Raw genomic sequence first — 26,785 nt, forward strand, 5'->3', positions numbered from 1 at the left:
TAAAAAAAAAACGGATAAAAACTGCTGCTTTTACTTTGTAGTCCTCACCGGAAACGTGTCACCTCTAATTCTTCGCTGATTGGCTGACCTGGCACGATCGCTGACGGTGTCACGGCGTAGGAGCCAACGGTTTTCTTCACTCCGTGCGGCTGGTGAAACCGATATCGACCTGTGTTGAGGAACAGTCTAGAACTTCTGCAGCTCACGTGGAAGTAACATGCCTCGGGTGTATATTGGACGTTTGAGCTACCATGTCCGCGAAAAGGACATTCAACGCTTTTTCAGCGGATATGGTAAACTTATGGAAATCGATATAAAGAACGGGTGAGTTTTTGTCAGCTTGCTAACATTTGGTAGCACGCTTGTTAGCCACTCGTGTTAACGACGCCAGTGCTGTAGTCATGGAACAGTTTTACGTCACCGAGCAATTGCATCTTTTTATTCATGTCACTTTGTAAAGGTCACATAGTGACTGTATACAGTTAAAATACATTATAAGATGGATGCATTTGTTTTCTAAACATTGGTTTTACTTGTGAGTCAAATGTCGCATGGCCAACATGGCGTCTTTGTGTTTGCTAAAGCGAGAAGCTAGTAGGCCGTGCTAACCATAGAATAATAAGTGCCTCGACTACTTCATTCATGCTTAATTTTACATTTCCCCTCCAGATATGGATTCGTGGAGTTCGAGGATAACCGGGACGCCGACGATGCCGTTTACGAGCTGAACGGGAAGGAGCTGTGCGGGGAGCGGGTGATCGTCGAACATGCCCGCGGGCCGCGACGAGACCGAGATGGCAACCACGGTGGGGGTTACTGGGGTGGTGGGCGCAGTAAGTGCAGTCTATTACAAGATACCCTCTCTCCCCCTCCCTGGGATGAGGTGTCGATGTGGACTGCACATAGCTGTTTATTCACACTGGCTTTACACCCAAGTTTACACGCACACACTTCAACTGACTTTATTTGCACACTGATTGGATCGGAGGCCAACTGATTCAGTAGTCTGCCCCCCCTCATTTGTATGGCTCAGATGGCATGTTTACAATCCTTATTAACATGTGTAGTGATTGAATGCTGCTAAGCTGTACCTGTTACCTGTTTAAGTAGCGTGACAGCAAGGAGAAGTTCTCATGAATTAGGTCTGATCTAGTTAAAATTTAAAAGTTTTTCCCCCAACTTGTTGGAACAGTTTTCACATGTGACTATCAGGGTTTGCTGACCTCCAGGTATTTTTCTCCTCCTGATGAGCCACATGTTTGGTTCATTATTGGAGTGGACTGCATGCCAGAGCCCTTACATACTAGAAATGTAGAGGCGGCAGTAGCTAAAGTAACATAAGCAAGCCTTTATTACCATGGTTTATCAATTTCCTTTAAATATTGTTGCTATCCTATAGTTATTTCAGTGAGCCATGACGATTTATGTTGTTGCACTGAATGAATGGAGGAACATGATCACACAATGACCAAAAAACTTTTTATCATTGGGGTTAGACTATCCTATGATTGTGAAATGTGTATTTCTGACCTTGGTATACATTTTATATTCCACATTAACAAAAGTCCTTGATGTTTCAATTTGAAAGAGTCCAGTTGCGGGCTGAGGCTGAGAGTCCATTGAGGCTAAAGATGACTGGCTAAGATGACTGCCTGTCCCGTTTGGCCTTGGCTTTCACCTTACAATGTGTGTGTGACCTTTGCCCCCCTTGATCCTTGGCTGACCTAACCGGAAGCCATGATGACATCAGCCTTTTGCCAATAGACCAGGGGTGATGGTGAGGATTGTCATTGGTTTCTATGTTGACACCAAACACAAGTGGATCGGCTCTAGAAAAGAACTTGCAATCAAAAAATGTAAGCGAAAAGACAGGGGGAAAAATACGTTTTAGACTGGCATTGAACCAAAGACAAATAACAAAAGACTGGTGTATGTTTTCTCTACACCGTTTTTTTTCCTCAATTTGATTAACAGTGTCTTTGCAACCTGTGTGGATGCCCTTTTTCTGTTTGTGTTCCAGGGTGCAGAGGTCTCGAAAGAACATCACTGTCCATTTTGTTTGCGCTGCTAAAGCATCTCAGTGTGATGTATCAAAGTGAGACGGGCTTTGTATTGCTGGAAACGGATGCAGTGGTGTTCTTTTCAGCAGAGAACAACTTCGAAATGCCGAACAATACAGACTTTTAAGAGCCCACGTGGTGGCTTGTTCATAACTTACCTAAAGCCTTGTGTTTGAAAATGGGATCAGGGAGAGAATCTTTTTAATTAAGTTTAAAATTTCACCCCTTGGACTTTTATCTTGCAAGTCACTGCAATGTGTTGCAGTAGTTCTTGGTGTCTCAGTGAGTTAAGTAATTACTAACTTTTTTTCTCTGCTGCTGTTTTTAAGGTAGTGGTGGTTTCAGCAGCAGGAGTCGCACTGGCAGGGACAAGTATGGTCCCCCTGTACGTACAGAGTACCGCCTCATTGTGGAGAACTTGTCTAGCCGCTGCAGTTGGCAGGACCTTAAGGTAAACATTTGATCGCAATTTTTTTAGGGCAACTAACACTAAAGGCTGTGTGTAGATTACAGTCTTCCCTTCACAAAAATGTTTGTGCCCACCAGGACTTTATGCGCCAGGCAGGGGAAGTGACCTATGCGGATGCCCACAAGGAGCGCACCAATGAGGGGGTGATCGAGTTCCGGAGTCAATCTGACATGAAGAGGGCTTTGGACAAACTGGATGGTACAGACATCAATGGGAGGAAGATTCGTCTGGTGCAGGAGAAGTCTCGCAAACGAAGGTCATACTCTGGCAGTCGCTCCAGGTAAGAATAGCACAGAAGTAAACAAGCTTGGTTAACTCGGTTGTTACAACACTGATCCTTTGGCCAATAATGTCTGTGCTTCTATTGACTTATGTTGTCATCCTCAGATCTCGCAGTCGCCGTCGCTCTCGTAGTCAGAGCCGCAGAAGCTCCAGGAGTCGCTCCCGGTCCAGGTGAGGATGAGTCTGATCCAGAAAACAGAGAAAAAAATGCTTATTGGAGTTTATTTTTTTTCGAATAGTAAATTTAAACTACCAAAAATAATTTTCTTCTATCCCTTTCAGGTCTCGTTCCCATGGCAACAAGAGACGTAATCTTTCCCGCTCCAGATCTGGAAGGAAATCACGCTCCAAGTCTGGAGGAAGACAGTCACGTTCTCGATCCCGCAAATCCAAATCTCGTTCATTCTCCCGAAAGTCCCGTTCCCATTCGGGTGATCGGAAATCCAAGTCCCGCTCAAAGAGCCCTTCTAAGGTAAAGTCGGAGCGGGATTCTCGCAGTCGATCCAAGGAGATGTCTCGTGACAAGAAGTCCCGTAGTCGTTCGGCTTCCCCAGTGGAGAATGGGAAGTCTGCTAAGTCTGCCTCCCGGTCCCCATCCCCTCGGGAAGTTGACCGCCGATCTAATTCGAGGGAGAAACACTCAGTCTCCCGCTCAAAGTCCCGCTCAAGATCCCCCTCGCGGTCCAGATCAGCGTCTCAGGATTAGTGAAAGGAAATGTTTCTCATTGTTGAGTGTTGATCCCTATGCTGTACATAACGATTAGTGTCATCATACTGGCTTATGCTTCCTGACTTGTCTACTTCTCTCCTTCAATTGTGCACTTGTCTTTTAGATTTTAGATGCAGTTTTAATAGATAATACACCACACTCAACAGCATGTAATATCTTTGTGAAACATACTTTTTTCCCCAACTCGGATCTGGTTCTGTTTGTTAGATTGATGCTCTTCAGCTAATGACGGCACCAATCAAACCCTTGGTTTCACACAACTTCATGGTTGTAGGAGAAAAGTAATGTCCAGCCACAGCGTTGTAGCCATTTCCCCTTTGATCTGCAGTTTGTAATTGCTTTATAATGAATCCTCAATCTTTGGCGTTGTCTTGCAGGACTTAAAAAATGCACAACACTGCAAGAACTTGTAACTTAATGTTTGCAGGGAAACGGGTTTGTATTTCGAGTTTGAACAACTTGCTTTATAGGTGGGTTATTATGACTCTTTAACCTCTTGTACAAAGAACCTTGCATCACATATATTCCTCTTTTCGTTACCTGAGGAAGAAATCTAAAAACCTTTACTTTCACTTGCGTTTTAAGGTGTCAAATGCAGTCAAGCTTTTCCTCCTGAAATGGTGGGAGTCTTGAGTGATTTAGTGTCACTTATATCAGGCAAGTTTTTTTTGTCTGTCAGGCCTCTGCTTATTTAAGGTGTGCAGCTGGGACTGATGTCTTTTTGTACTGAAAGGTACGCCCATTCAAATCCCTGGAGGGTCTACTTGTGGGTTTATAACAGATCAGGCTTGCACAATGCAGCCTCTCTCCCCTTTTGTGGAATAGATTTTTCATTTTCTCCATTCAGTTGAGATCTAACAATTTTTTTTATTATTGTATGTACCATTAAAGATCTTAATTAAAAATGTTGGTGGTGTTTTTGTCTGGATCACAGAAACATGACTGCAGTACCGACGTGACCTATATTTCCTTTGTATATTAATTATATAATAAATGCTCTTAGATTAACTACCGGTCTTGTACAGGGAGATAAACAGCCGTTATAATGTCAGATTTACGTTAATATTGAGTGAGACTTGCCAGTCCCCGCTGTTGATTGGTCTCTGTCATCGATGGAGCGGCATGTTATTGTTGCATTTCGGGTTTTAGTGGCTGTGAATCGGTTGTGTTTCGGTGTTGAACGCTGTGAACAGCGGTGACTGGACTGTAGGCTCTGCGCATGCGCAGTTGAAGACCTGGAGCCGCAGGAGATCAGAGCTGGTAAGACAAATTTCAGTTCGGAAATAATCTGCAGTCTTCAACTAATTACAAATTTGTCATTTTCCTCCAGCTGTGGCGTCTTCATTAGCCACATACATTACAGACTGGCGAGTGTCATTACGTGTTTTCGTGAGCTGAAGCGTTTTCGACGCTGTGAATTTAACCAACCACAAAGCTTTTCGTCCTAAAATATATATTTGCTAATAGCGCGCGTTTAATTAACCTAATCGAAATAAATGTTTCCTAATAGAAGAAGAAACAAGGCTGAGTTCACTGAAATATATAACAAGGTAAATGTGGTGTTGAGGTGGAAATGTTGCTTTTCAGTGGAGATGTTGGCGAATGAATGGGTGACAAGGTTCATTTTTCTCTAAATGGGGGTTTTCACAGGAGTCTAGCTTTTTACTCATTTTAGTTTTGGCTGCTCCGCCATTTTAACTGAAATGCTGTGTTTTGATGCGTATGAGGTGTTGTCACATAATTTTATATCGTAGGTGATAAGAAGTCACACGGGGTCATGGCTGTTGATGGAGAAAGACGTCTCTGCCCTGCCATTTTTTGTTTAAAATGGTGCTCTTCAAATTTGTATAATTTTTGAATTTGTTTTTTTCTTTGCTTTTGTATGTCAGGAGAAATCTGGGAAATGTTTCTCATGTGGTTTTACATTTTGACTGTATGTCTCCTTACTTTTGTGTGTCTAGAAGCCATTTTGGGGCTAAATGCAAGGCTGTATACAAATGGAGATAAACGTAAATGAAGCTTATGGAATAAGATTAGCTGTATTTTCCAGATCACCAAAATATACTCATATCTCCTTTTTCTCTCTGTTATTTCCACCCTTCTCTATATCCTCCCACACACATGACTACATTCTAACAGTAAACTATTGTAGAAAATGGTATGAAAAAGGTTGTGAAGAGAATATAATGCGGCACAGAATATCTACATTAACTTGAGATTTCTTCCAATTTATGTCAGTTTTATTTTCACATACTGTGGATCCCAAAACGAGTAATTTCTCTCAGTGTAGGCTTAATAGTGTTAGACTAGTGTTTTAAGGTGTAATACATATGAATTGAGGTATATGCTACCTACAAAAAAACATAGGATTTAGCAAAACATGAAAAGTTGTTTTGTATTTATGAATAGAATAAATACAACTGTTTGCGACTTCTCTTCTACATTTCACTACAATAATACAATCACATGTATGTCATCCAATTATTTTGTTAGATATAAAAAAATGCAACTACAACCTCTTTATCCCCCATCTCGTTGCTGGGTCTGTTTCAGTGTGATTTGAGACTAAAAGATCTGTTGTTGGAGTATGTGTTGGCTTTTGTTTGGGCATATAAAAACTCCACAAAAACATTAACTAGTGGAAGCGCCCAGAGAAGGCAGACCTCAGCAAATAATTTCTTCCTTGGTCCGAGATTCAAGATCAAGATAGAAAAACCCAAGGTTTTTATTGCCGCACCAGTTACAGAAGTACAAATGTTGAGAAGCTTGCACTCATCAGCTCAATTTAAATTGAGTGATTGACTAAAAGATTATTCAATTTAGTACTAAATGTAGTACTGCACAGTATTGTACAGGGGAGCACATTGTGGTTGGCTGTTTGGGATTAGTGGGATTATCATAATCTACATCCCCAATAAAATTCATCCAAATCCACTTTTTGATTTATTCTGCCCACTGACAAACATATAGACAAACCTCTGCCAAGGAGATAACTTGAGATTCAGTTCAAGTTCAAGTTCATTTTAATCAGCTTTTATGTCCTTAAATTACTAATTACCCTTCTGTGATTTGCAACCTATATATGTTGGCCCCTGATTTTGGTATATAAATCTCCACGAAACATTAACTTAGCTTGTAGATAGGACATCTTGGCAAAGCTGTAAAACTGTCAGTTGATTATGCTCTCATTGCTTCATACTCTTTGATTTTCAGCGCTCCAGAGTAAGGAACAGAGAAGGCTGTGGACATTATGAGCGCCAAAGTGAACATGGAGACTCCACCCAAAGAAGATTGTAGATCTTTGGACCCATCTTCGACTACTAGTGAGGCCATCCTCATCTGTGGGAGTGATGGTGTGGCTAAAAAGGTCCGACCCCAGCCTCAATCTCAGCCCCATCCCACCACAGCTCTCCTTCTCCCAGGTAAGCACATGTGTGAGGGTGGCAGTAGAGAGACCATGATTTAGCAAGCTGATGTCTCTGTACATATACAATCTGCCACAGTGTTCATGCAGTACATCAACTCTAAAAAACGCTTAAGGATCAACTCTCACATTTAGATATTATAAGCTTTACATGACACACCAATTCATCAGAAATTTAAATTCACACCATTCTTTTGTTTGTCTGGAAATGCCACTGAGCGACACGGAAGCAAAGCACTTATTTTGAGAAAAACAAGAGAGGCATGTGGAGCTGATGGACCTAATCCAAGTTAACTAATTTGACACTGGTTTGAATGTAATGGATGTCTGGTAATTAATTAATTAAAATTAATAATCTCAAAACTATGGAAATAGGTAGAAATGATACAGGATTAGTGCCTAACATGCTTCAGATATAATAGCTTTATGTCATTTTGTTATATGACCCTTATTGCAAAAAGAAACATTTATAAAAAATGTTTGTGATCATTTCACTTTTTCCTTTTTCCCCCTTATGTCCCAAACAGGGAACTAAATTTCTCTGAAAAAACATAAAATAAACCCCAGAAAACTAAATGATACAATCAAATAAAACATGTATTTAATGAGTTGTGCTGTCTTGGGTGTGCTTGGGCAGATTGATACTAAATCTGAATGTCTTCTCAGCTCCAGTTCCCAGCCATCAAAAGGTTGAGGTGACTCAAGCGGTTGCCATGGGAGACCCAGGTAAAGGAGCCAGAGCCAATCAGACAACTGCGCCCACCCTGACAGCACAGGTGGGCGGGGCTTGTAGCATTGTCCACGTCTTAGAGTGGAAGGAGGGAATGGCTATCCTGCCCAGCAGCAACCTCAAGGTAAATTTGTCTCTGTTGTTGTGAACATTAAACAATAATTTGTTCTACTACATCTACAACTCGGTGTAACCTCCCCTCCTCACAGGATCTCATTCAGACAAGATAACAAGATATATTCCCACTTGCTTGCATCTTATAGAGCTTTAAAGATTGTAGCTCACTTCATAGATTCTCATTGATCTCATTCCCACAGCAATTAGATTACCTCTCATCACAAACCTCTGTTCACAAGACCCATCCGCAGCAAGGGAAATTCAACAACGTCAGCAAAAAATATTCATGATTTTCACTGGTTAATTTAAAAGAGAAAATGTGTGCAAACTTCATAACAATTCAGTCAATAAAAAATAAAGATGTTAAGTTTTATATATGAATAAATGAGGACACTTATAATGTTGGCGTCAAGCTAACAGCTATGTGAACTATTAATTGTTAGTGTTAATAAGGTAATTAATGGCCAGGTCCCACCTGGACTGAAAAGAAAAGTTAAAATGGTTGTTGTGAAACCTTTGCACATGTTCCATGTGTCCGTATTGTTCCTATTATGCTCCATACCTGACAATGGATTGTCACTGTTACCACATGATGTAATGTAAATGTTGTGTTGTTGTGGCTTTGAAAGTAGACAAATGTAGATTGTTTTCTTGTTTATCTTAAAAGTAAAAATGCCAACAGCAATGCAAACAACTGGAGCTTTATGCTCCACATGCGTGGAGGTGGTGGTGGGGCTTAGATTTTAATTTAAGTTTGTGCACATTTATTTTTGCCACAACAGCAGCAGCACTGCACATTTAATTAATACAAGAAAGAGGCTTGAAGAGACTGAATAAAACATGCAGACACATTTTGACAGATGGACTCATTCATTGTGTGTGTGTGTGTGTGTGTGTGTGTTTGTGTGTGTGTAGTTCTGTGTAAGTGACGTGGGAACGCTGAGCACACTGATCACCCCAGGGACAACCAGCACCACCACTGAATTAGCAGCAGGGACTTCTGGGAGATCTGCTGACGCAGAAGGTGCTGCAGCAGACAAGCCAGGTAGACTCATAGTTACTTTAACACAAGATACAACAGCTCGGTGAAGCCTTTGCACACGCGACACTGAGAAGTTTCAATGCCTGACACAAATGTGAATATTTTTGTAACTATTGACAGTGTAGCACATATTTGAGTAATCAAGTTTTGTATTGTTGGAATAAAACATAACTGGAGATAATATGTTGATGTTGCGAGTGTCACGTCATCCTATCACTTTATGCCCGTTAAAATGACGTCACGATGCAGCAGAGCTTCTCTTAACGTGAAGGGAGTTTAGAGGTTTGGAGAAACATAATTCAGAAGAAAGGTGTGTACTAGTAACTAAAGGGTACCGAAAACTATTTCTGTTTTTGATACTTATTTTACATGTGTCATCAATTTTTTTCTGTAGCCTTTTAATTGACTTGCCTGTTCTGTATGTGTCAGATGTGTCGCCTCCTGTCAGCTTGGTGAGAGCTGGAGTCATGGAGCCAGCGAGGCTTGTCCCGGTCAAACCAGAAGCTCAGGTTGGACCAGGACAACATAACCATGACCCAAGAACTCAGAGGAGCTATGCAGAGGAGCTACACAGAGAACCCATGATTGACAGGTGTGTTCATAAGGGCTGCCTCTTTGTTATACTTTCTAATGCATAGTCATTTTTTGTATTTTAACATACACATTGTATGGTCATCACATAACCCATAAGATCCATAAGGTTTGCAGTTTCACTGGCGCTCATCTCCTGCAACCAATCTCTTATTGGATGATACTAGCTGCCAATCACACTGGCGTCCACACATATGTGTCATACTTTATTGTCTATTTTCCTTTAAATGGGATTATAATATAAAAAATGGACATAATTTCCTGTTGAAGAAGACTTGAAATTAGCGATTAAGATCATTAGCCCCTCTGGAAAATGTTAACTGACCTGATAGGCAAAGTAGGCAAATTTAGACTTCCATCAAAGATAATTTCTTTTTGCAACCAGCAGAGTTGCCCCCTGGTGGCTGTTATAGCATATTCTTACTTCCCGATGGGCCTCATGATTAAACAGTAAGACTATGCCCACTTTTTATGTATGTTTATGCTTTGTTCCAGTAAAAGCAGAGACCGTTCATCTGTCCAATCAGCCAAGAAAACAATATCTATCAGGATTTTTTTTGGGCAAATTTGTCACAAACATTCACTTGGACTCCAACGTAAACTGACTGGTGGATTCATGGTCATGGTGACCTCACAAAACACAATCGTATTGATTCATGAATTACTGTACAGACTACAACATATATCTTCAGACAAATGTCTATTTTGATTTAAAACTAAAATGAATTGTCTGAAAGGTCAATAATCATTGTTCTGTACACTCCATAACTTACAGTATATACTGTTTTAATAATACTATCGAGTTAATTCACTACTGAGAGTGTAAATAAATGTATTAAAAACACTGCATCTGTCATTACTGTACCTTAGGAGGAGCATTGGGGTTGAAAAGGTGCCAGCAGGTGGGAGGATTTCCTCCCTTAACCCTGATCACCTGAAACCCATGAGGAAGAGGAAGCGGAAGGAGTACCTGAGTCCATCTGAAGAAGACTCTGATATAGACGGCACGGTGGGACAATAATTTATCTCTCATTTTACAAGACATGTTCTCATACTTTTAGGTGGATGTGCATGATTATGATCTGATGACTTAAAGCTGTTCTTGGTGTTTTTATTCTGCCTCTGTTTGGTCTTTGTGAACAGAATTGATGTCACATTATTTGATTGCTTCATTTTAAAACCAGCTCATGTCTAGCAATACTATCAGACCTGACTGAGGGAGTGTTTGTGTGGATACAGCGGCAGTGCAGGGATGGGGGGTGAAACATTTTCAAAACGGTTGGTTCTTTGAGCAGCAGAAATCACTTCTGAAACTTTTCATTTGTGCTTCTTTATGTTTTCAGTCATTTTCCAACCTCTTTGCTGCCGTATCGCTTTACTAGCACAATAATACTGTTGCCTCCATCTGTGTGCAGCACATCAACATCACTGGATTACACACAATCAAAACACTCAAAATCAGAGTTGTGCGGAGCTGATAGACTTAATCAGCATTGTGTGATCTCATTTGACAATGGTTCAAATCCAGGGATGGACATTTGTTTATATTCAAATGCACTAAATGTTTTCACTATTGAAAATTACATTGCGGGAAAATTTGACTGTGGTCAAATAGTCCTCACAAATTAGTCAACATGTTTGTTTTCTTATTGGATATCTGCAGCACTTTATTGACTGTAATGTCTTTTTACACATAGCGCTCATGTAAGTATTTATTACACGTTTGTTTTAGGATGAGAAAATGGATGACTCTAAATCCGACAGCAGACACATCAGAGGAGGTAGGAATAATATATATATTTTTACATGTCATTCTTTTGGTTTCATTTAATCTCTATCATTCTTTTTTTGTGGTTCTCTTCCTGCTTTCCCTTAGCGTACAGTTGGTGACAATTTAACAATTTTGAGTAATCTCATTATGACATTTATTTAACCTTCATTTAAAAAAAAAAAAAAAAAAAAAAAAACCTTCAGAAATCAGTTGTTAGAAACCCTCATTTTCAGTTATGCCAAGCATGAGCAAAGACTTAATGCAAAACAAATAAAACACAATTAATACAAAAGAACATTCTGCATCATCTTAAATAATTGCAGGCACATGTACTTCCGTCTCTGACACTATCAAAAATGTGTTTCATATTTTATAAGGCAGCTGTACTGAATATGTTGAGTCAGTCTTTTTCATCTCCCACAGACGGATACACTGCAATGGAGGAAGGAAATTGTAGCACTTGTTCTATAATATTTTACTTTAAAATAAGCTGCTTAGGTTTCTTTCTTCTCTAGACTTTCTTTAATCATCTATTCCACAGTTGGATTCCTCTCCCTGTTTCTTTAAGTTTAAGCTTCGTTCCAGTATTGTCATGCTTTCATACATGTTGTATCCATTAATGAATGAATTTATGTTTTTGGTGAAGCTGGAGACAGTAAGACAGAGCAGTGGACATGGGCTCTGTATCTGGAGGAGAGCAAAGCAATTTCTGCCCCCAACAAGCTTTTCCAAGAGGTATGTTTGTTACAGTTAGATTTTCAAACTAGTTCATCATTGTCAAGAAAGAAGATGAGGAATGTAAATTTAGTCTGTGTATTGAGGGTGTTTTTAATAGTGGTTTGGTTCTTAAGAAATGTAATTTTTGCAACCCAAGCATTTCTTCTTTTTGTTCCAGGAAAAAAAGAAGTACAGTCAATTTGCTGTGTTTCTATCTTCCCTCTGTTATTGGCCCTGATTCAATTTCCTCACAGTGATGATTTTTGTTTCACTTAATTTTATTTCAGTCTCTGCTCTGCTCTGAAGTGTTTGCTCTTTAATCTCGTGTGTCCAGTCCCAGAGAGTGCCGACAGTGAAGAACGGCTTCAAACAGGGGATGAAGCTGGAAGGCATCGACCCACAACATCCATCCATGTACTTCGTCCTCACTGTGGCTGAGGTGAGCCAGGCGTCCATTATCGGTCGATGGCTCTTAATGTCCGGGGGATTTGTTACTCTCCACTCTCAGACTGCTTGGGATGCAGGAAGAGTTCAGCCTGGTGTCGCCTTCTCCAGGTTTCTTTTTCTCATGATGTGTATCATGTCATTGTCCAGGTGTGTGGCTACCGTCTGCGGCTCCACTTTGATGGATACTCTGACTGCCATGATTTCTGGGTGAACGGCAACTCTCCTGACATCCACCCAGCAGGCTGGTGTGAGAGCACAGGGCACAAACTGCACACTCCCAAAGGTCAGAGGTGACAACACTCATAAAAGACCAAATAACATGTTTACCCCTTCACAGCATGTAGTATAATAATATAACTTCTCCTTTAAAGGAATAGTTTGAAACCTTTGGCAAATACACAGTATTTATATTTATACACAAGAAGATCAATACCATTATGTAAAGTGTAGTTCACACGGACTCAAACTCACAGTTTGAGTGCTCGCAGTTGTCGATGTAGTGTCTGCACAGATCACAGTGGAAATGGGAAATTTACATCACGTGGACTCTAGCAGACCTCTGCTGACACATGAACAGGGAAAGTATGGCCCTGAAGAGCTACCATGGCTTTGTGCAAAGCTAACAAAACTTGCCTAACAGCATCTTTAAAGCTCTGATCTGGGATTTGCAGGATTAAACAATAACAATAAAAGATAATGTATTACACGTAGTTTTGTGAGGTGCCTAAGGTTTTTTTTTTTTAAGTCATTTGCTGTTTCCTCCTTTTGTCAGTCCTAATACCACACTAAATCAAGTGTAGTGTTTTAACAGTAAAGGGATGAGAGTAGTATCAGTCTCTAATCTAACCCTTGGTATGAAAGCGAATGTTGTGCAGTTTTCACAGTATATGAATCTAATTAATATTCTGCTTTTCTGTAGGTTGTAAAGAGGAGGAGTTCACCTGGACCAACTACCTGAGAATGACTAAAGCACAAGTGGCTCCCAAAGAACTGTTCTTCAGTCCTGGCAGGGTAACTGCTGCTAAACAGCATAACATCCTGTATTATCTACAAGCATGAATGCATTAAGTGAAATATTTCTAATATTTTTACTTTCTCTTTAGATCGACGTGAAGTGTGGTTTTGATATAGGAATGAAACTGGAGGCTGTCGACCGTATGAACCCATCCCTCATCTGTGTAGCAACTGTCACGGACGTGGTGGACAATCGTTTTCTGGTTCACTTTGACAACTGGGATGACACATATGACTACTGGTGAGTCTTTTGATTTGATGTGATATTTGAAATGTTTTAATTCATATGAAAGTGAGCAGCTGTGGAGAAACGGAGGCTCTACTTATGCTTTGAAGTTACCAAATGCAGACTGAGAACACTGACAAAACCTGTGGATGTCTTGTATGTCTATTTAAAGCAGTTTGTCAAAAACTTATTCTGGACATTTTGACCTAATGTTTTGTTTTATTTTGTTTAACTTAAAGCCCTAAAACACTTTTGGTCCTTATCTGACTTGTTTTACCTACTTTAAAAAGTGCAACAGTGTAATTTGCGTTTGAAATTAGTTTAAAAAAAGAAAAAACACACGCAGCGGTCTTTGTGCTATGCTGCAATGCAATGTGCCTGGTTTATTGTGTAGCAAATTATCTGAGTCTCACATGTAATACAGGGTAAATATAGGGTTTATCTATATTAAAATAGCTCCTTCATCTTGCAGGATGTAGTGTTAGTGTTTTCCAGAGATTCTCCAGGGGCCGTGAATGCAATTGTCCATATCCCTTGTCAAATGGATAATGTCCAAGTGAGCTCACGTTAGAACTTGTCCTCCTTCGGAGGTTCTCCTTCTATTGTGTCTAACCCAGAAAATTTCCCCCTGTGTTCATCATATATGAACGCCAATGTCCGGACAATATCTGTACACAGTTCTCCAGACATTGTCAGGACAGAAAAGGCTTTAGTGAGTGTGCTAAAAAAAATATGTCACCAAGCATCAGGTCAGCAGTTTTTGTGCAGCCTCCTGATTTCTTTGTTTGTTTTTTTTTTTTTTTTTACAATGCAAATATCTAAGTTTTGCTTTTGCTATCAGCTGCGTTATTTAGTTTTTACCAGCTTTTCTGTAAATTTTCAGATTATTTTTTGAGGACACCTAATGATGTTTTTGTTTGCTGTTAAAATATACAGGTGTGATTCCAGCAATCCGTACATTCATCCTATCGGTTGGTGTCAGGAGAGGAACCTGCCTCTAACACCACCCCAAGGTGATCAAAATGTTTGCTTTTAATCATTGTCGATTTCAAAAACAAGCTGCCCAGTCGTCCATGTTTGTAACATTTACCTGACATTACTTTCATCTCTTTTAAACTATGTTTAAAGGAAATTCTAATGGGTTTCATACAGATAAATTGAATAATATGCAATATGCAAGCTGCAAAGGAGTCTTGTGAAATTGTGCATTGTGGTAGTTATGGGAGTAATGAATATGTTTGTATTCACAGTGAAATTATTTAATTTCCTGCACCAGATTACCCAGACAAAGGCCGGTTCTCCTGGTCTCTCTACTTGGAGGAAACTGGTTCCAAGGCAGTGGCCGCTGATGCCTTTAAAGTGGTGAGAACAAACAAATGCACTATGTATTTTTATTATGTAGTAGATTTGTTATATTTCACTTATATTGCTTTTGTAAATTCAGATAATGTGATGTGATGTATGATTTGTTAATTACAGTTATGAGTGCTGTCTTGGGTGAATTAGAAACAGTTTGAGTGTGAGTTTCTTTCTAATATGATAATAATAATAGTAATAATAATGCATTTTATGATGATTATAGAGAGTAGGCTAGGTGGGTTTGAGTCTGGATTTAAAGAGGGGGAGAGAGTCAGAGTTGCGGATGTCTGGTGGGAGTGAATTCCAGAGATGGGGAGCAGAGCGGCTGAAAGCTCTGTTCCCCATGGTGCTGAGGCGGGCGGGGGGTACAGTGAGGTGGCAATGTGGAGAAGGTTGGAGAGATACGGAGGGGCAAGGTTGTGGATGGCTTTGAAAGCATACAGGAGGATTTTAAATTGATGCATTTGTACTGCAAGCAGTTTAAAAACACATCAAGATGCTGACCATGCATACATGACATACCTTTCTTTGGTTTCTGTGTGCTCAACCATAACATGCATAAAGAAATATACAACATGCCCATCACAAAACATAAAGCAAAAATGAAATGCTACAGATGCTAAGAAAACTGTTGATCCTGTGCTTTAATTAATTGTAATTTCCTCTCATTGTGGACAGCGTGCGGCCCATAGCTTCCAGCCTCAGATGAAACTAGAGGCTGTGGACAAGAGAAGTCCAGGTCTGATCAGAGTGGCCACAGTAGAGGAAGTGGAAACTCACCGCATTAAGGTAATAGTATGTGTGTGGGTGTGTGTGTGTGTGTGTGTGCAGTGCATGTGTTTGTTGGACATTTAAGTACTAATTGTCTGAGGTAATGAATTTTATGATTATGCAGTGTTGTTTAAAACAATTCTCCAGCTCCCTCTTGTCCATTATAGCTGAAACTGAATATACTTGTCATCAGCGGCCTTGTTGCTAATGGTTTTGTTGTGCTCACTTCCTGCTGCAGGTCCATTATGATGGGTGGAGTCACGTCTATGATGAGTGGATGGACTCAGATCACCCAGACATACATCCAGCAGGCTGGTGTGAAGCCACTGGTCACCCACTAAAAGTCCCCCCACGTGATCCCAAAACACAGCCGCCACACGGTAGCAACTCTAGTACTTCAATGAAACTACAATGAGAGCTCAGTGTGAAGGAGTTAGCGGCATCTGATGGAGCAGTTACATATTACAACTGAACACCTCACCCTACACACACTTATGATGTAGAAGTTAATGACTCATGATGAGACAAAAATAACACAAAAACAGTTATTATGCCGCTTTTCCACTACATGGTCCCGGCACGGCTCGGTAAGCCATGGCATGTTTTTTTTTGCTTTTCCATTAGCGATGGTATCTGGTAGTTGTTGTTTTTTTTTACCTGCTCTGGCAAGGTTCCAAGCGAGCTGAGCCGACACTAATCGCGATGTCGTCAGACTGATTGTGCCGTCACAGAGGTATGAGCAAGACGTCCGACACAAGAATCAACGACAAACTGTAGATCAATTAAAAAGGCTTAAAAATTCTTGCATTAATCTCCAACATTTAACACGGAAATGTCTAAAATCTCAATATTTAACAGATGAGCCTGGTGTATTCAGCAACAGCATTGCCAAAAGCTGGTGATCGCAAGCAACGAGCCACATCACAACCCCTGCCGCTGTATTTCAGTTCAGTGACTGTGTCAGACGGAGTCTGTGCTCCGGTCATGCAGGAAGTACTGAAGTAATCTTTTTAATTTAACTGACTTTAATGATTCAGTACATCAAAAACAACTGCTATACAAGTCACTAGTCAATAGTTTGTGTGTGTGTGACTCGTATAAAACAAAGTCACTGCAGTTTCATGCAGCCATGTGTGGGGACTCCGCCCATGTTGAGGAGATACTATATTATGACGGTAAACCAACCAAACCGTGTAGAGTTGAGCCATGCTGTGTCGAGCCGAGGTGAGGTGAGGTGTGGCGGGACCATGTAGTGGAAAAGTGGCAATTAGTCCTGTGGGCTAATTACCAAAACGCTGTGATCTCCATGACCTAGTTTTTCCACAGACACATAGTGAGAGAGAGAAAGAGAGAGTGAGAGAGAGCAAACAAAAGAAGCAGAGTTGTCTGCTTTGCAAGACATTGCTAAGTGTTTTGTCTTTCTATCTTTTATTGTAGCTTTACATGTCCTGACTGCATCCAGGAAACTTGGGGCTGTGTGCTGCAGACACAGACAGATTGGCACATGCAGGCACGTAGTGAGGCACTTATTTAGGCACAAAATCGTGATCATGATTGAAATTCAATTATTAAGGCCTACTGAACACCCAGGTTTATCTTTAGCAATTGAATCCATTTCTTAAACTTCTTGTTGGGGTGTGTTTTTCTCTTTTGGAGCTGTTAGGTTTAATCAGCATTGTGTGAGCTTTCATCTATTTAAACCTTGCACAATACAGCTTAAATAAAACTTTAAATTATGAATGGTGTATTCCACTTCTGCTTATAGATTCCCCTAAATCCTACACGCTGCACCTAACTCTGTGCTTTATTGAAAGCTGTTCATGTGCTGTATGCAAACACATGTAGCTTCATCTTTGTGTATTTGTGTGTCTACAGGAGTGAGGGAACCTCCTGCTACTGGTCAGTCCACCTACTCTCCCTCCTCTGTTCCCTGCAAACCCATCAGCCACCCCAGAGCCAACAAGTACAGCTTCCACAACAGGTTTGATTAAATAGATGCTTTAGTTACCATCAATGGTAACTAAGATGCTTAAACAGAGTCAGTTGGTTACATACAGCAGACAGTGCTCTGCACACTGCCAGTTTGGAGAGAGAGAGGTGGGAGAAGCAGAACATGAGTTACACATGATTTGGATATGAGGGACAACAAAGGAAACATGGTGCAGAAGAAGTTCTTCTGTATGCTATATTTTTAAAGCTTTCTCTGATTTACCATGATGTCAGACACCATGGCAATTTCATACAAAAACTATGTGTAAATCATGTTCTGGTTTTCCAGTCTCCCCCTCAAAAAAGGCAATATGCTGAACACTGTCTACTGTGTATAACACACTAACTACGATAGATAGTTAATACATAGATAAATACCTTTATTGCTAGACAAATGTGTTGCATCTTTTTGCCCAAGCAGCGCCACTCGCAAAGCACATGAGATAAGCATGTAGAACCCCAAATCTGTGGTTTGATGGTTATAATTCATTTTCTTTGTACATACAGGATGATACTTGCTTGATATTTAATTTTTTTATTTTGATAAATAAATAGGAGGTATACCCTTTAATGGCATAAAAAGACTTTTTAAACAAAATGTCGAAACATTACATAATGATGATGTGATTATGATGCTTTTTAAAATGCACTAAGGCCAGATTCCCCCGTGTCTATGGACGCCTGTCTGTGAAACAGGAAGTGTCCAACTCCTGGTTGTGACGGTTCAGGTCACGTGACAGGTCGTTTCACTGCTCATCACTGCATATCTGGCTGCCCGCTGGCTGAGCGTAACCAGGGCAGACTGAAGGCTGAGCTGTCAGACTCAGACTGCAAGAGAAACCTCTTCTTTGGCCAAAGGACCAAGAAGACTCATTACCGTGGCAGGTAAAGGTGTGTGTGTGTGTGTTTGTGTGTTTGTGTTGGCGTACTTAAATGTGTACACTTGATTTTCACAGTTTTCATGTATTTTCAGGATTGGTCGTCCTCCCAAATACAGGAAGAACCAGCAGAGAGACTACCAGAGTGAGTTTTCATAAACAGCAGCTTGTTTGTTCACTGGTGACTCTGGTTCATCACCTCTCACTACATTTATCTCTAGTGAGGCTTGTGAACTTCCGAGAAAGTACCTGAAAAACTCTTTGGATGTTTTAATGATAGACTGGCAGCACCAGATGTGTGTGGAGAGAGAGAGAGAGAGAAAGAGAGAGAGAATACTATAGAGAAACGGATGATGTTACAGTATAACAAGAAAACTGTCTCGCCATTTCAAGAACTGCCTTGAATTAATGAGAAACTATTACGATATTTTTTCCCCCCTGTGGCAGTTGTTACACTCCCGTAAATTCATGTTCTGGAGGTTAAGACATGATTTTATTAAGTAGCTTTAGGTGAATTAGTCTGCCAGGCCTGTAGCCTTATCAGTGTTTTCTTCTCCTTCTTCCTGATGAACACAATGTAATGCTCATTGCCGACAGGAAATATTTTACATATTGAATAAACTCATTGTCTGCTTGTTGGAAAATATTTAAGTTCTCAAATTTCTTGGGAGCTCATTGAATATGGTTTTAAAGTCCATTTAACATCTGCCTAAACTTGAAATGAGGAACAACAGAAAAAGAGAGCCTCATGGAACAACATTCCTCTTGCATTGTCTGCAGTTCCATAGTGAATGATGGTTGCCGAGACACCACAGTAAACACTAGTTCTCGAAGAAATGTAAATTGAAAAACAATTAACTCATGCATATGTGGTTACAACACTTTAGTAAATTATTCTGTACCTGCCACACATCAGATTTACCCTTACGTCACAAATATAATTTATTTATGTATTTCATACATTGTGGCCTTGCCTGAGAATTATTTCAGTGTATGATGAACACAGACTTGTACTTATCTTACATTAAAGAGCGTAGTATAGATGACAGTGGAACACGATTATGTCATGTGCAGCTGTGAATGTTGTAGCTTAGTAACAGATATCCAAAGACTGTATTTCATTGCTTTCGTATTTTCCCTGCTGTGATTGGTCTGCTGTAAAGTGTCCTTATCAGCTTTTTGGTGTGTGTGTGTGTATGTGTCAGCACATCACATGTTTGTGTGTGTTTCAGACATGACTTCAGAGGTGTATCCTTCGCTGTTCATGTCGGCTCTGAGCGGTCAGTCGGACAGGACTCTGTCTCTGTGCTGGGAGCAACACTGTAAACTGCTGCCTGGCGTTCAGGGTATTCATGCCAACCAGGTGGCGTCATGGAGCGTTGAAGAGGTCAGCACATGTTGTTGCTTGTTTACTTTCCCGAATGATCCAGATTTCTTTTTGACCACTGCGAATCTGTGTTCCCGCAGGTTTTCAGGTTTGTCCAGAATCTAATCGGCTGTGAAGAACAGGCTCGTCTCTTCAAAGATGAGGTGAGACCCAAGTGCTTGTGAATAAATATTAGGCTAATTCAACTGTCCTGTTGCACTGTAGAATCGAGTGCAGTTAAAACACAGTGACAGTACTCAACAACAGTCTTTGTGTGTCATTCTGTCAGCGTTGCTGAGCAATAAAGTATTGAAATGTGTTTACATAAGTTGCAAAAAATATTCCTTTCATGTTTTCATTAAAAATGTTTACGTCCTCTTCTGTGAAAACTGCAATATGATGTTACCCTAAATCAGAGGATTAATCCATACATATGTCGACATAATGCAACTAAGATCAGCAAGCATTACAAACTAACATCTGTGACCATGTCAAAGAAAGAGAACCATTAAAATCTTCACCAAATAGTGTGTCTGTGTCTCACCAGATGATTGACGGGGAAGCCTTTCTGCTGCTCACCCAGACCGACATTGTGAAAATCATGAGCATCAAGCTTGGTCCCGCCCTCAAGATCTCTAATGCCATTCTCATGTTTAAGAGCACAGACGAGGGACTGAAGTTATCCAGCCCTCACTCGCACTGGAGGGTGTGGAGCCACTGATCATCATGTGCCAAATTCATTCTCTTGCAGGGAAAAAAAGACCCTGACCCCTTTTTTATGTGTTTGGTGTCCTGTACCCATCAGAGAGGGGGGTGGGGGGTTGTTTGGGTCCACTTGGGGTAAAAGGGGAGTAAAGGAGAGGTAAGAAGATAAGGGGAAATTAGGAAATGCTTCTATTGTTGTGGACTAATGCAGGAATGTTGAACAGATGAAGTGGTGTAGGGTGATGATACTGAAAGGCAGAGGCAGGTGACGGGAACAGTAGAGGTTTTTACATTTTTAGGTATTTTCCAACTGATGAATTTGCTTCAGTTTCAGTTGTATTACTATCAAATGACCAGCTATCACTTGCTTCAAATAGACAGCTGTTGAGTCACCTGCCTCTGGTTGATTTTCAGCACACGTGGCACTGGCAGATACTCAGAAATGAATAATGTGGCCAGTTTAATGCAGTACTTGAAGCAGGTCAGTGAGGCTCCCACAGGCTTCATGTTTTGTGCAATAAAAAGTAAAGAAGTACTGTATTCAGCAGCAAAAGTTAATATCACATGTTATGTTATCACTTTAATTCTAATAAGAGGAGTGAAATAAAAACATTACATTGCTCAGACAAAGACAAAAAGCCTTGGCCTCAGCTTTGGTGTCCTGGTACGTTTTGGTCATTTCTCAAATTATCCAAACTGTTCTCTCGCTGTAATGTTATTATGAAAACTCCAGTGATAAAACTAGAGCTGTGATTTTAAAAATATTACCTCTGATCTGGAATCTGAATCAGAAACAACACGTTTGTTTTTTTGTGTTGCAAAAGATCAACAATCTTTTTTACGTCATTCTCAATCGAGGAAAAGAGCACTTTGCATTGGCATGTTAGCACAATTATGAAACCCAATGACATTCTCACACTTGGTCACTAGAGAGTGCAAAAATTCACATATTAGCACTATAAACAGGGATTTGGTGTGACCTCTATGCTGTTTACATGTGATGGAAACTCCATTCAGAGCCTGTTCTTAAAATTGTTTACATTTTATGTCAGAGTAGGTAAAAAACAAAAATGTGTGGATTTAATATGTCAGATGAAAGTTATTTTACAGGAAAGCTTTAAGGGCTCCTGGATTCTCGAATATGACTTCTTTGTGTGTCTCTCTGGTGGGATTTGTGAGTGTGCGTGTGTGTGTGCGTGCGTGCGCGAGTGTGTGTGCGATTGTGTGTGTGCCAAGATAATCTTGAGTCACAAATGTCATTTAATCATATGAATTAATAAATGTCCAAAGCTGTCCTGTCTGATTCAAGTCTGTTGCTTCTTGCCTTAGGTGGGGGATCACACACACACACACACACATGCTACACTTCCTGTGCTGGTGCTGGTGCACTGCAGTATTGACTATAAACTTATTTTGCTTGCATCACATCCCCCTATTGACCATATTGTCATCAACAGTTGGCTGTGCTGGTGACATCTCCTCTCACGCCCTTTCTGCCCTCACTGCAAATCTTCATGTTCGGCTACAAATGACAGAAAAACAGACGTCATTGGTACCAAGCTGCTGCAGCATGATGCAGTAAATACATACAGTAAGTTGACTCTTGAGTGGCGAGAAAAGGTAAGCCTGCAAGATGTTGCAATGTTGCTTTCAAAATAAAAGTAGCAGTAAATAGCAAAGGATGAGCATGTGCAGAAAAACATGGAGAGTCTAACCTTTATCTAGCTGAAGATATTTTCTGTATTGATATTAAACAATATTGTTTTTAATAAATGTAAATGTGATAGTTTCACACAAAATATTTTGTATGGGACTGTAGTAATATTTTGATAAATGCGTTTTACACAACTATCTATGTTATGCAACTTAATAATAATAATCCTCTTCTTCTTTCAGCTTCTCCCTTTAGGAGTCGTCGCAGCAGATCATCTGCCTCTATCTTGCCCTCTACTTTGTGTCCACTTCTATTGCACCAACTGTCCTCATGATCTCCTTCACAACATCCATTAACCTTCTCTGTGGTCCTCCTCTTTTACTCATTTTTTCCATTATAATCACTATCCCTCCTCTGCATGTGATCAAACCATCTCAACCTTGTTTCTCTTACTTTATTTCCAAATCGTTAAACCTGAACTGTCCCTCAAATATGTACGCTCAATTCTAGTCCTGTCAGTCTAGGTCACTCCCAATGAAAATCTCAACATCTTCAGCTCTGACACCTCCAGCTCCACCTCCTGTCTCTTAGACGGTGACACTGTCGTATATTATAGCTGGTCTCACTATCGTCTTGTAGACCTTCCCTTTCACTTTTGCTGCTGTCCTTCAGTCATTCATAAACCCTGACACTCGTCTCCACCCTGTCTGCACTCTCTTCAGATATGGAGTCACAAGACAAGTGCTTCACTAGACACTACAATTTTTAAAGAACAGGAAAACACAATAAAAGGAATGAAACAGTAAAAACCCTTGTCCAGCTAAAAGGAAATGATTTAACTGCTTTTCAAATGCATCAACAGAGTCCAGGCAGCGAATGGAAAGAGCCTAGGTGCTACTGCTTCAAAGGAGCGATCACCTCGCGTCTTGAAATGGGTTTTTGGGACCACGAGTAATCCCACCTTCATTTTGCACCACCCTCACACATACGTCTCTGCCACTCCCAAGCTCGTCATACAGTCCCACAGTTCCTCTCTTGGCACCGCATCATAAACTTACTCTAGATCCACAAAGACACAGTGCAGCTCGTTCTTCTCTATACTTCTCCAGCAGCAATCTCAAAGCACAAACCACGTCTGTGGTAGCTTCGACAGCGCTTTCCTATATCTTAGTGTGGCTGATCAACCGTTTTACCTCTGTAATTACTACAGTGCAACACAAAAATAATAATAACTTGTCTTATTTTGAAAGCAAATGGTCATGTAGTCGATTAATGTTGACGTATGGACAAAAACACAAGGTTGCATAGCTCGCCTTGTTATAGGACTTCCATTCATTGTATACAGACTAACTGAGACATATGTTTTCCATGTACACACTCACACACAGGTTTGTGCAGTTATCGTTTTAAGTACAGCCATACAAAGTGTTATCCCTAATCTTTCCCATAATCAGTTAATGTCTAACCCTAACCTTAACCTACCCTAGCATGAGGAATCTTAGCTCTAAACCATAGCAGATCCTCAGATCTTGTCTCATTGGGACCAGGTGTTGGTCACCGTGAGAACTACTGATCCTGACAAGGTCAGTTTTTATGACACAAAAGGAACTAAAGAGGCAACAAATACACACACACAGTGCAAACCTGCCTCCTCTGCACACCCACACATGTGTTTTAAACTCTCTCCGTCAATGATTCACTCTGCTGAGTTGGACCATCCTTCATGTGTTTCTCAGACTGACCTCAGATCTGCCTCAGCTGTGACTGTGAGCTTCCTGCCGCTGCTCTGCGTTCAGTCTCTTCAGTCCTGAACAGAGTTGAGGGCCTGCACACTGATCTGCACACACGTGAGTTAACAGCACTGATCTTGCACTGGTCACCAGGTTCTTCTGTGTGTGTGAATGTCTTCTGTTTATTCTTGATGTACACAGATCGTTTTCTGGTCCTGTAGTGTCGCAGTGGAGTGTTTTAGAGAATGGATTGTGTGATTTGGCTGTTAGAAACCTTATTGTGCTGCTTCAGTATGATACAGACAGTGATTTCCCAGATAGTTATTTAACATCAGGTTATTGAACTCCCTGTTATTTCACTCCCACCCTCTGCAGAATTCAGGCTGTAATAGGTTTGTGTTGCTTTCAAAGTCATATCAGTTTTTCAATCTGCTGGTTGTAAACAGGAACAGTGCACAGTGATAGACAAATGAAAATGACAAATCAGAAGCACAAGAGAAAATGCATGCACATAATGTAAAATACACAAAACAGCACAATAACACATTATCATAACAAAAAAGCTGTGTTGTAACGTTATGAGGTATTGAGAGGACATTAGTATATTTTTATGCAGATTTTTCTGTGGAATAATTAAACCTGTGGACTAACAAACAGCTAAAAGATCATAGTGACCTTAGTTGATAACAGTGGACTGTGAGATCAGTTTCACCTACATGTTCACAGCCTTTATTAATTAATAACCCTTGTTTTGATAAATGAGAATAATTCACCTTGACCTGACAAACTGTCACGGAAGTGCATTTTCTCGTTCAGTGTCTGCAAACTGCAAAGATTATAATTAGGATGTTTTTTATTGTTATTATTAATATTATCAGTATTATTGTTATTATTGTTATTATTATAATAATAACTTGCACATTTACATTGTCAGGAAACTTAGATTTGAAATAAATGACCTTGAATTAATATTTTTAGATCTAAATATTCTTATTTTCTCTGACATGAAGTCATAACCTTTTGAAACCTTTGATTATTGCAGGACATTTTGTTTAATTCATGTCAATTTTAATGAAGAAAAAAACCACATTATATGTTGAATGTGTTGCCTCTGTATAAGACATACTGTATAATAATTGCAACTTAATTCAGTCGTGTGCAGGCCTCGGTTATCCCATATTTCTTTTTGAAGGATATCAGTGACACGGCAATGTTTACACTGTAGACATGTTCAATGATACTGTCGCTACACACACACACTTAGAGGGAGAGAGAGAGAATATATTCACAATGCCCTTCATTGTGTTTCTGTTGTTCCAGCATCTTCTTGATTCTTACAAACCAGCATTACCTGTTCCTCCAGACGTGGGGTCAGAAGTTGATTTGGAATCTATCTCTCTCTCTCTCCCTCTCTCTCTCACTCACACACACACACACACACAGTCATATAACGGAAAAGGGGGAGGTGACCAATTTTCAAAGTCTCAAAGGTTTAATTTTAAGGAATAAATGTTCTCTCCTCTCCTCTGATGCTGAACCTCCAGTGGGAGTGGAATGGATTAAAGCCATGGCAGACTGTAATGTGAGTACATTTAAAACAGTTTGATGTTTTCATATCATATCTGTGATGCACTTTGAATTCCAGTTTTGTTTTTTTGTGTTTTTTTAAAATGGCTGCATGTGAACAATCAGCTCATAGTGTGTTTGTGGTTTTTGTGATGGAATGTCATTTCAAGTTATCTCCTGCAACTCAAACCGAATGTCTGAAGTGGCTTAAAGTTGCAGTGCGTGACTGATTTTTTTCATTGTTGATGTTATTATTATTATTATTATTCTGCCTCTGTTAGGTCTTTGTGAGCAGAAACAATTTTATATTATCAATATGCTGTGTCCTTTATTTGAAACCGGGCTCTGTGAAGCAATATTATCAGCATTTATGTGCATGCAGCAGCACCGCAGGGGCAGGTGGTGGCTGAATTTTGAATTTTGAGCAGTAATTAATGGCATTATTAACATTAATGGCCACTTATTTGTGTTTTCATTCATACTCCGACACTGTACGAGCACGATGTGGCTGTTGCCACTCTCTGTCTTGAAATAAAACAAATCACTTCCTGTGTGCAGTGCAGTGCAGTGCAGTGCAGGAGTGTCTTTGGCTGACACATGAGATCTAAACATCTCTACACAGAGAAACACAGAGAGAGTCATGTGCAGCAGATTGGCTTAGTCGGCATCGTGTGTGAACACGTTTGACAATGGTTTGAATGTAACGGAGGTTGTTGTATATTTCAGTTACGCACTACACCTTTAAAATACTGCACATTAAACAGATGATCTTGTATCATCAGTGAGATGTTATCATCAGAGGTTGTGTATTGACACAGTGACCATGCAGTGTGCTGCAATGTTTGAATCGTCAGGCAAAGTGTTGTAAACATCTGAAAGTTTTTACACATTTATTGAGGAAAACAGACGGTTAGATGAAGAGGAGCGAGTTTTACAACAAGTCCGTCTGCACTGTAATATTTATGAAAATATCTCGTGTTTTGACATTGTCATGTTTTCTCCCTGAAATCACGTTTTATTCTGAACGTGGACGTAATCACATTGGGTGAGGCTGCTGTTTAATGGTTCACTAGAAAAAAAAAAAGTTACAGCCACTATTGAATTGTTTCTGTTTCGGCAAATGACCATATGTCTGCTGCAGTTTTCC

General features: G+C 40.2%; 3 protein-coding genes across 6 annotated transcripts in view; all 3 read left to right on the forward strand.

Annotated features, from left to right (window-relative positions):
* Window positions 1-128: 128 nt before the first annotated feature.
* Window positions 129-3,702, forward strand: LOC131468130 (serine/arginine-rich splicing factor 6-like). Of its 2 annotated transcripts, none has more exons than XM_058642052.1 (6): window positions 129-324; window positions 670-833; window positions 2,390-2,511; window positions 2,607-2,809; window positions 2,917-2,982; window positions 3,094-3,702. In XM_058642052.1, exons 1-6 carry the CDS (start codon window positions 218-220, stop codon window positions 3,515-3,517), a joined length of 1,086 nt encoding a protein of 361 aa, XP_058498035.1. In that variant the 5' UTR covers window positions 129-217; the 3' UTR covers window positions 3,518-3,702. The 2 variants fall into 2 exon arrangements, with proteins under 2 accessions (XP_058498035.1, XP_058498036.1); XM_058642053.1 differs by having other exon boundaries at window positions 670-806.
* Window positions 3,703-4,584: 882 nt separating this feature from the next.
* Window positions 4,585-21,981, forward strand: l3mbtl1 (L3MBTL histone methyl-lysine binding protein 1). 3 transcript variants are annotated; one of them, XM_058642049.1, is made up of 22 exons: window positions 4,585-4,801; window positions 6,755-6,963; window positions 7,632-7,819; window positions 8,728-8,857; window positions 9,284-9,446; window positions 10,316-10,454; window positions 11,178-11,226; window positions 11,863-11,951; window positions 12,268-12,372; window positions 12,528-12,663; window positions 13,300-13,391; window positions 13,484-13,635; window positions 14,557-14,633; window positions 14,897-14,982; window positions 15,658-15,768; window positions 15,989-16,130; window positions 17,626-17,731; window positions 18,436-18,624; window positions 18,713-18,762; window positions 19,823-20,004; window positions 20,085-20,147; window positions 20,531-21,981. In XM_058642049.1, exons 2-22 carry the CDS (start codon window positions 6,792-6,794, stop codon window positions 20,702-20,704), a joined length of 2,595 nt encoding a protein of 864 aa, XP_058498032.1. In that variant the 5' UTR covers window positions 4,585-4,801; window positions 6,755-6,791; the 3' UTR covers window positions 20,705-21,981. The 3 variants fall into 3 exon arrangements, with proteins under 3 accessions (XP_058498032.1, XP_058498034.1, XP_058498033.1); XM_058642051.1 differs by having other exon boundaries at window positions 4,586-4,801; window positions 19,850-20,004; XM_058642050.1 differs by lacking the exon at window positions 4,585-4,801 and adding an exon at window positions 4,811-5,091.
* Window positions 21,982-23,174: 1,193 nt separating this feature from the next.
* Window positions 23,175-26,785, forward strand: part of sgk2a (serum/glucocorticoid regulated kinase 2a) — a gene marked incomplete in the record, with an annotated part of 9,814 nt that continues 6,203 nt past the window's right edge. Inside the window, 3 exon segments of the mRNA XM_058642054.1 lie at window positions 23,175-23,925; window positions 24,079-24,189; window positions 25,617-25,654.

This window comes from Solea solea, chromosome 11 (assembly GCF_958295425.1).
Source record: "Solea solea chromosome 11, fSolSol10.1, whole genome shotgun sequence".
In the NCBI taxonomy this organism is placed as follows: domain Eukaryota; kingdom Metazoa; phylum Chordata; class Actinopteri; order Pleuronectiformes; family Soleidae; genus Solea; species Solea solea.